Raw genomic sequence first — 9,528 nt, 5'->3', positions numbered from 1 at the left:
ATGCTGCCAGCCACCCTCAAGCTGTGCTGTGGCATCACCCACGACCACCTCCACCACCCACCTGGTAAGTACTGCTCGCCTTCCCTCCAGCCTCGGGAACAACCCGCAGAAAAGAGGGTCCTGGAGGAAATGCTGAGCCTGCACCTGAGGGGCATCCCCTTGGGAGGTGCTCCCCTGGAGGTGTCCTGTTTATGCCACCTATTTTCCTCCCTGCGTAGGGTAGTTTTGGTCTCAGCTGCAAATGACCTTCCAGCAGAGATGCAGGGCACCCCGGCATCTTCCTCGCACGCTCCGTGCTCACCCGGACCCACGCATTTCTCCCCTAGGCTTGAAGCTAGCAGCCCTTGCAGCAATACAGAAGGAGGTGAGAGGGCTGGTGGTGAGAGGATCCCGTCTCCTGCCTTCCAAAATTCCTCATTACACTCAGAGGCTGACGGGGAATGAGAGAGGTAAGCTCAGCCCGGGCGCTTGGGTACCACCATGTTTCCCAGCCCTGCTCACAACCCCCTTGGCAACAAGGGATGGAGGAATGTGTATTGAAATGCACCCAAATCCGTATGATTTGAGCCTTATTTTGAGGGGACAGAGTTAATTGTCTTCTCCCTGCTCTGGTAGTTTAAAAGCATTCCCTGTACCAATGGCAAATTGAGTTAGCGGGGAGCCCCTGAGATTCTGGGAAGGTAAATCGCATTAGCTGGCTGTTCAGGCAGCCGAAGCTTTCAGCAGAGGTTACGGGCACTTATCAGTCTTTTGTTGCATGTCTGCTGTGTCTCTCGTTCCACCACTTCCCTAAAGACTTGAAAATTGGCAAATTAATCTGGTTTTTGTTTTTTTTTTTCAAAGCGTGGCTTAGTCCAAAGGCTGCCTGTGCAATGTTAATAACACCTGAGCAGCGTGCAATTTGTACCACGGTGTTACTGGGGACTGACTTGGAAAGCAATTTCAAAAGCTTTCCAACCTTTTCCACCGCAAATGAATGCCTGGGACGCTCCTGAGAGCAAGGTTTTCCGCAACCAAGCCTCACAGGGGACCGGTTGCGTGGTACGAGCCCAGGCTTTGGGTCAGCAAAACCCGAGGCTCCAGCTCCGTTTCCACTTCTGTACCCACAGTCACGTGCACAGGCAGAGCTTGAGGTTGAGAGGGGGGCACAGGGAATTTTCACGTTGCTCTGCCTTGTTCCTGCAGCCGGGTGCCCAGAACCTGATGGAGACAACATCCCCAGCCGGCTGTCCGTCATGGACCTCTCCTACATCACCCAAGGAGAGATGGCCCTGCAGCGAGCCCTGGGCATCCTGCAGAAGCACACGGGCTGGCAGGCAGAAACCGTGCTGGTAAAGCCCGGCCGCCCCCGTGCCTTGGCTGCTGCATGCCGGGAAAGCTCTCGGGAGGAGAAGCAAGTTCTGGGGAGGGGGGATTCACTTCTCCTCTTCCTCCTGCTCCCATGGGTGCAGGAGGCGGGCCACGCAAAAAGCACGCACGGCAAAGAGGGCTTGCAGGCGAGCCTTCGGTAAGCCCCTTCGCAGGCAAACCTGCGAGGTGAATAGACAGCAGGAAAAGGCTTGGAAGGGGAAACTCAGATAACCGTGTTCCTGGGGAAAGCCAGGAGCATTTCTGCAGAGAAACCCAACAAGTTGCGACCCTTGTCAGACCCCACCTGGAGTCCTGCGTCCAGCTCTGGAGTCTTCAGCACAGGAAGGACATGGAGCTGTTGGAGCGGGGACAGAGGAGGCCCCGGAGATGCTGGGAGGGCTGGAGCCCCTCTGCTGTGAGGACAGGCTGAGAGAGCTGGGGGGGTTCAGCCTGGAGAAGAGAAGGCTCTGGGGAGACCTCAGAGCCCCTTCCCGTCCCTAAAGGGGCTCCAGGAAAGCTGGGGAGGGACTCTGGATCAGGGAGGGGAGCCATGGGACAAGAGGGAATGGCTTCCAACTGGAAGAGGGAAGATTTAGATGAGATCTGAGGCAGAAATTGTTTGCTGTGAGGGTGGTGAGCCCCTGGCCCAGGTTGCCCAGAGAAGCTGTCGCTGCCCCATCCCTGGAGGTGTTCAAGGCCAGGTTGGACGGGGCTTGGAGCAGCCTGGTCTGGTGGGAGGTGTCCCTGCCCAGGGCAGGGGGTGGCACTGGGTGGGCTTTAAGGTCCCGTCCCTTCCAACCCAGACCATTCCATGATTCTGTGATTTACGGTGTTTGTTCCTTAAGCTGTTTGCGGATTTGGCGAGTAAAAAAAGAGGACTGGGATGGTTTATCAGCAAGGCATTTCAACACGTAGCCCATGACTCTTGGGATATCTGGGGCTGGTGGATGCTCTCTGCTCTCCCAGGACACCGGGGCCACCGTGTCCAGCGCCGCCTTCCCCGGGCTGGGCAAGGTGTTTCGGGCAGAGGTGGTCCTGGCCGTGCCGGTGGCCCGGCTGCACCGCGAGCTGTTCGAGAGGATTGAGCAAATGCCCCAGTGGAACCCGACCCTCAGCCGGGTGAAGGTAAAGTGACGAGTGATGCCAGGGTTGCTAGCATCCAAAAAAATCATATTTATCAAGGCTTTTAAGATCGCTGGAGTATTAAAGCTAATTCTGCACCCCTGCAAAAGCGTTGAGCAACGTGGCATTTCCAAGCACTCTTTTCCGCATGATGCCTGTTCACAGAGGTTTTTCCGCGCTGGAGGACTCTGACGCTGCTCAGGCTTTAATATCAGGCGAGAAAACGTTCACGGGAATTAGACAGCTCAAAAAAAAAAAAAGAGGCAAAACCAAATATATCACGCCACAGGGGCACCCCCCAGGAAGCTTATGAGTTGACTTGGGCTTCTTTTGAGTATTTGCCTGATTTCTCAGCTCCCAGACCACAGCGTATCCTTAAATCACAGCATATCCTTAAATCGCAGCGTATCCCTAAGCCAGCTGCCCGCCTCAAATGCCGGCTCAGATGCTACTCAGCCCCTGCTCATTTATTGCTACCACTTCCCTTCCCTTCAGAGAATGAAATAGCATACAGAGCGACACCCCAGATTTAAAAAATCTGCAAAAATCACCCGCTTTCCCCCTCAATAGCCTTAATAGGTGGGGATTTAATTGTCACCAGGCGCCAGCCCCAAGCCCCCACCTCGCTGCTGCTTCTGCTCGTGCTGCCACCCCACGCTGCTGTCCCCAAGGTGGTTTAACGTCCCCTGGGCAGGAGTAAGGGGGTGGTGGGGATGTCCCCACAGGGATAACCAGAAGGAGCCTAATCCCTGCTCTGGTAGGTGCTGCAGCGTGTAGGGACGGACACGCTGGTGACGCACGAGGTCACCGTTCCCAGCCCAGGCAACCTGGTGGGCCAGCGGGACTTTGTCAGTGTGCGGCACTGCGGGAGGAGGGAGACTGCCGTCTACCTGGTGGGCACAGCCACTCACGTCAAGCCCCTGCCCTCGCAGGAAGGGTGCATCAGGTAAAGACATCCCCACCCCCCAAAAGTGACCCTCACGGGGGTATTGTGTCCCTGCGGGATGGGGACAGCACGGCCGCAGCCAGGCATGGCGAGGGAGGCACACCACAAGCTACCTCCCCGTTGCATTTGCTCTGGCATCTCCTCACCCCCCGTTTTCCCCCCACCCGGGGCGGGGGACACCCTAACCGTCCCTTGCCCACCGCAGGGCCGAGTCCCGGCTGAGCTGCATCGTCCTGCAGCCGCTGGCGGGGGACCCCGGCCATACCCACTTCACCTGGCTCCTCAGCATGGACCTGAAGGCAAGTGCCACCCCGTCACCTGGGGCCATGCGCCCTCCTCCCCCGGCACGGGCACCCCAAACCCTCTCTGACCACATTCGGGGTGTTTTCTCCCCCTAAAGGGCTGGATCCCCACCTCTGTCCTTCGCCGCCTCCTGCCGCGGTCCCAAGCGGACTTCATCAAGCACCTTCGCCGGCACCTCTCTGCGCCCCCCCTGGGCCCCTGAGCCGCGGCAGGAGATGGGACAGGGACACGGCCCGAGCTGGAGACGCGCTCCGGCCCCTCCTCACCCTCCTCATTGCCGAGGAGCCGCAGCCGCCACCGATGGACCAAGCGCGGAGGACCCCCTTCGCCCAGCACCGTGCTGCGGGGATGGAGTGGAGCATCTGCCATGGATGGAGGCAGCACTCAGCCCCGCATCAAGGGGGTGCCTAAAACCCCCCCACCCGTCAGCAGCAGTGGTAGCTGGCATTCGCCACCATGCACAGGGGACCGGGGCCAGGGGGGGCTGCCCCAACGCACCCCCACGTTGGCCATCGCCGTTCTGCGGCTTCAGCCCTGCCCCGGTTTCAGCGCTCTTTATTTATCACCTTACCGTCGGCTGTAAGCACAAGTTGGGGGCTCTTTTCAGCTTGAGGCAGTATCACATCTTTATATTTATTTTTTCCCTGGCTAAGCTATATATTTATGCGCGTGTACCTCTGTATAAACACAGGTTTTCCTCCTGCTATGCCAACGGTAGCGGGCACAGGCAGTGCAGGCATAGGGCACTAAAGCCGCGTCCTGGGTGGGCAGAAACGTGCTTTTCCCCATCCTTTTCAATCAACTTTGGGTACTGCAACGGGGAAGGGGATGAGGAAGCAGCTAACGAAGACGGAGCAGCATCGTACCCTCCGGAACGACGTATCCAGGGGAGCTCGTCACTGCAGCATGATAAACCCCGTGGTGGGTTTTCCCCTAGGAGGATCCCCGGGAGATCCCCAGCCATCCCAGCAGCAGCAGGGATGGCCGGTCCAGGGATCCCGACATCGTCCTGCACCCTTGGGAACAGGCACGTGGTGCCATAAAACCACTCTTGCAGCTATAAACAAGGCTGGCAAGAGCAGCTGGGGGTCATGAAATGTTATTACAGTGATTGCAGGATGCTCGTAATTTATACGTCTGGGGGTTTTACTGGGTCTTTGTCTTATTTAAGGTGGAAAAAAAACCCAACCAAACAACTCAAAACCACTACGGGAAACTGGCTGATAAAGAGGAAGGCTTGGGTCGAAACAAAATAAGGAGGTGAAATGTGAATTTCTCTACGTGAAATCCATTTCAGCCACGGACAGGTCACACTCCTATTTTCCCCAAATAAATCGACAGAAAGATTTTGATGTGGATTTAATTTTTTTTTTTACATTATGTTAGAGTTCAAAAAAAAAAAAAGAGAACCCAACAAAATTAATAAATATTAAAAGTTAAAAAGCTCTGAATCTCGTATGTACAAATCTTTATACATCAGGGTAACACTGGACACGGTTACATCACAGGAATGACATGGTGCATCTGCCCGGCCCGAGGGGGGTGCCGGGGGGGACCAGATGAGCCGCGGACAGGACCGAATCCCTGCTTGGAAGCACCTGGCTTTAAATAATGTGGCCCGCCGCTCTGGGCTAGAGCAGGGGTTAGCACCTGCAACGCAGCCCCCGTGCCCCAATGTGTCCCCCCCCTCCACCCCGGGGACAGGGTGGGAAGGGGGTCGGCAGGTCGGGAGACGCAGCTCTCCTCCGAGGTACGGCAAGGAACCACCGCAAATATTCCTAACGGAAAAAAAAAATAAAAAATAAAAAGCACTAATCGCCCAGGAGAGAACCGGAGGGAGGGGTGGGTGCCGCCAAGAATCTGGGGAGGAAGGAACGAGCACGCACGCACTTATACTGCACCCCGGAGACATCATGGCCCGTTTTTTTTTTTTTCAGGGGCGAAAGTTTTGTTTTAATTCAATGCCTCCGAGGCGATAGGGCAGGGGGCTGAAAGCTGGAGAAAAAAACCACACTTTGGGTAGGAAAAGGCAAAGCAAGCTCAGTCCTGCCCCAGCCCAGGGCTGTCCCAGCAGCAGGAGAGGGCACCTCCCTTCCACCCCGCGCCGCACCGCCGGGGAGAGATGCTCCTGGAAGAGTAAAGGAAGCGTTATCTTTGGCACAATAAGGAATTGCTGGCTCTTCCGCAGATGGCAGTGCTGGCAGACAGGATGGCAAGGGGCAGGGCGGTGGTGGCAGCGGTCCGAGGGATGATGCATCCTGCCCTGGTAGAACCCCAGCATCTCGTCCATCCTGCGGGTACTGACACCCACACGCCCCAGACCCAGGTATCCCGCCGCAGCATTTCGTGGGCGTCCTTCCATCCATCCGCTCCCAGGTGCTGGTCGCTGGGATCAGGCAGACGCATGGCTTTTGTTCCATCTTCCGTGAAGCCCACTTCACACCACAGGCAAGGGACCTCCAGCCTCAAGTGTTTTTAAGAGGAGTCAGAAAAACGCTCATCCAGCCTTGACTCGACAGCGATCCAGAGGCAGAAGGGTGGCACAAGCTGCCCTCTTCACATCTCTTCAGCCCTTTTTTGTACCGTTACGGGAGCATTGCAGGGAGAGTCCGATGCTTTAAAACGTCAGGAATGCACGGAGGCCTCCATTCCTTCAACCCCTCCCCTGCTGCAAGCCAAGCAAAAGCTGAGGGGAGCTTCCACACTGATGTGAGCTCCTCCGAGACGCCCCGACCTCCAGTTCCTTGCAGCCACACGGGTGCTATGGATGCGGTGCTCTGCCCCGGCACCCAGGGCACTGAAAGCACCAGGCTCCAACAGCAGCGTGCCCTAAAACCCGCAGGCATCCAGAGCACCCCCAGCCGCCCAGGCACCCGAAGAGCTCACCAAGCACTGCCCCTAGAGATGTCCCGTCCTGCTCCTCAGATGGCCAGGGAAGCAGCACCGTCAGCACCAGCGGATGCATGCATGCCACATACATGCTCCCAAGAGATCCCATTTCACAATGCCAAACCGGTCTATCGGCCGAGCCTCACCTTCCTCCGGACTCCACCTCTCCGTCCCCAAAACCTGCTCCCTACCAGCACTCATCCCGCACGGGGAGCTCACCTCCTCCTGCCCACCCCACCTGGAGGTGCCGGATGCCCTCAGCCTGGGGTGGGGGAGCTGCACACCCCTAAGCACCAAAACCAGGGCAGCCCCCTCAGGGACGCCCCTCGGGGACAGGGCCGGCTGCCTGACCCCGCTCCTGGGGAGCTTTTGAGGACCATCAGCTCCTCCAGCAGCCCCTGCGCCTGCAGCTGGCCCGACACCGAGCAGCCCCAGGCTCCTAAAGTGCTGTGCATAACGTTTAGTACTTGGCACAATATTTTTTAACAGCATTAATCACCACCCCCACCCCCCCCACATGCCATAAAAAGGACGTGGATGAATCTTCCTCTCTCCGGTCTTTGCAACTGCCCCTAAAATCCACCCCCAGCTTCCCAGTCACCCCCATTTCCCTCCCAAAGGTGTTGATGCCCCACAGGCACTGGGTACAAGGATGCAGGGATGCGGCTCATGGCCGCCGGGGGAGGCTGGGCATCGGTATCAGCTCAAGGCTGGCCCAGGGCTCAAAGTCACTGCTGGGCGACAGGCATTTTTTTTCAAAGTATTTTTGGTCTTTGACCTGATTGTTATTGCTCCAAGTTGCGCGGACCATCCCCTGCCTACCCTGCAACGCAGGACAGAAGCTGGTCTGCGGTCTTCATGCTCCATCTCCCACCTCCAGACACGTTTCCCAAACCATCTCCCCCAACAGGGACAGCCTGGGACAGCAGTTTGGGCATTTCCCGACATTTCCCCCTGCTTTTTGCCACCTCCCTCCGGTTGCTTGCCCCCCAGCCCCAGATTCCCATTATCCTCCCCAAGCTCCAAACCACCAAGCTGGCACCCTCCTCTCCAGCATCTTGTGTTGCTGCTTGGGGCAGGGAGAAGGAAAAAGCGACATTAAAGCCCTCCCCCAAATCTTTTTAGCACCTTGGAAGGAAACAGCCCACAGGGAGTTACCCGTAGCTGAGCCGCTGTCGCTTCCCCCCCCCCCGCCTCTTTTCACCTATTTTCCGTGGCGCTGTCAAAAAAAACAAATGCCACAGCTTGAAGGGCTGGGAGGGGGCGGAACATGACGGGGGGAAAAAAAGTGGTTTTCCCAGGAATTTCTGTGTGAGCCGGGTAGTTTCCAAACCCGGCAGTGCCACCCGTGAACACCACTGGAATTGGAGGCGGGGGAGGAAGAGGAAAAAGAGGGGAAGAGGAGGAGAGGGAGGCGAGAGGTGTTCCCTGCCCCACGGCGAGGTGGTCCTGAGCGGGTTACCTGCCCGGCTCGCTCAGGGCCGGCAGTCCCCTGGGGAAAGCATCACTGCCAGGCATCCCTCCGCCGGTGGCTGGCTCAGTCCGAGGAGCCAGGGTGGGGTCCCCACCGCGTCCCCCCCGGGCAGGGGCGGTGGGGCTGGAGGAGAGCGGAGGAGCGGGGCTAGGAGAGGAGGATCCCAGGGGAGCACCGGTGGCCGGGGGCGAGCCGGTGGTGGAGGAGGCTTTCTTGCCGCAGGATTCGCAGCAGAGCTTGTTGTAGCCCGGGATGGAGCAGTAGCGGGCCAGGACCTCCATCTGGCAGAAGATGGACTTGTCCCCGAGGCACGGCTCCCCTGGAGAGGGACAGGGACAGCTTCACCAAGGATGAACGTGGCATTAGGCTCCCACCCCTGCACCTTCCCGATGGTCCCAAAGGACGTGAGGTGCCCCCTTGCAGGGTGATGCCAAACCTGCTATTGCTCTTTGTCCCAGGGCAGCAATTTTGGGCAATGCTCGTATGTGGAAGTGGGGGGGATGGTGAGGGAGTTGGAAAACGAAACCTTGAGGTTTCTGTGCACGGGAGAAAAAGCAGAGAGCAAGGGATGCTCCAAAATGTTCCAAAAAAGCAGAGATGCTCCAAACCAGCATCTAGAAAGACATGAGGGATGCTCCAAACCAGCATCTTAAATCAGATCGTCATGTATCTCGTCCCGGGTACAAAGAGCCCTAAGCAACCCCTTGCTCCAAGCAAAAGCCAGAAGCTATCTCCCACCTTTCCTAAACACGGGAGGCTGAAAAAAGTTCACGGTAAAAAAAGGAAACGGCATAAAATCTGGGAGGCAACACGGTGCCCAGCCGGAGGCAGTGGGAACTGCAAGATCCCAGACGCCAGGAGATGGCAACCGAGCGGCAGGCTTCGCAAGCAGCGGCGGCGGGGATGCTGCAGCCGAGGGTAAAACACCCCAAAACCGCTGCTGGACGTGCATCCTCCCTCCCAGCTGCCAGCATTTCCCGCAGGGGGCTGCAGAAGCCCCTCGGGAGGGTGATGCCGGGAAGCGTTGCCCTCACCCAAGCAGGGAGACTTACGGGAGGAGATCTTGCTAACGGGGTTTTTGGGTCCGTCCTGGGGCACCCGCTGGCCTTTGGGCATGCTGTGGTCACCAGAGAGCTTCCCTGCGGAGAGAGCACCACGATGCCCAGCCGCCACGGGAGGTGGGAGACACTCAAAATACCTCAGGAAGGTGATTTGGTGGGAGATATTCTTTTTGTTGTTTAAAGGAATCTCCTTAAAAACGAGGTCCCTTGGGGAGCACTGGGTTGGCCCAGCACTTAAACCACCCAAAAAACCTCGAGATGAACTCCAGGTGCCCACCTCCACCGTACCCCCAGCCCCTCGCATCCCCAAACCACCAGAAAACCCAAACCCATCTACAGCAAATATCAGGGCCAACATTTTGGCTGGCGTTTAACCCTTTCTC

The 9,528-nt window shown here is 57.6% G+C and overlaps 2 protein-coding genes across 4 annotated transcripts in view; one reads left to right on the top strand and one right to left on the bottom strand.

Moving 5' to 3' along the window:
* LOC128911114 (steroidogenic acute regulatory protein, mitochondrial-like) lies at positions 1 to 3,923 on the top strand. Its single transcript, XM_054205396.1, has 7 exons — positions 1 to 64; positions 327 to 449; positions 1,186 to 1,331; positions 2,317 to 2,475; positions 3,234 to 3,418; positions 3,624 to 3,717; positions 3,819 to 3,923. Exons 1-7 carry the CDS (start codon positions 1 to 3, stop codon positions 3,921 to 3,923), a joined length of 876 nt encoding a protein of 291 aa, XP_054061371.1.
* A 1,175-nt stretch (positions 3,924 to 5,098) lies between these two features.
* ADAMTS14 (ADAM metallopeptidase with thrombospondin type 1 motif 14) overlaps positions 5,099 to 9,528 on the bottom strand; it is a 38,712-nt gene continuing 34,282 nt past the window's right edge. For all 3 annotated transcript variants that reach the window (XM_054207167.1, XM_054207169.1, XM_054207168.1), the window contains exons 21-22: positions 9,137 to 9,223; positions 5,099 to 8,403 (exon numbers count right to left, since the gene is read on the bottom strand). In XM_054207167.1, the coding sequence (XP_054063142.1) occupies positions 8,069 to 8,403; positions 9,137 to 9,223 (422 nt within the window). In that variant the 3' untranslated portion in view covers positions 5,099 to 8,068. The remainder of the gene's footprint in view (positions 8,404 to 9,136; positions 9,224 to 9,528) is intronic.

Source organism: Rissa tridactyla, chromosome 6, assembly GCF_028500815.1.
Source record: "Rissa tridactyla isolate bRisTri1 chromosome 6, bRisTri1.patW.cur.20221130, whole genome shotgun sequence".
Taxonomy (NCBI): Eukaryota; Metazoa; Chordata; class Aves; order Charadriiformes; family Laridae; genus Rissa; species Rissa tridactyla.
The sequence above is the reverse complement of the archived record's forward strand: the minus strand, read 5'-3'. Positions and strand labels throughout refer to the sequence as shown.

Coding starts and splice junctions, on each gene's coding strand:
- LOC128911114 (XM_054205396.1), top strand. CDS start 1: ATGCTGCCAGCCACCCTCAAGCTGTGCTGTGGCATCACCCACGACCAC. Junction 65..326: donor CCACCTCCACCACCCACCTG/GTAAGTACTGCT, acceptor TTTCTCCCCTAG/GCTTGAAGCTAGCAGCCCTT. Junction 450..1,185: donor GCTGACGGGGAATGAGAGAG/GTAAGCTCAGCC, acceptor TTGTTCCTGCAG/CCGGGTGCCCAGAACCTGAT.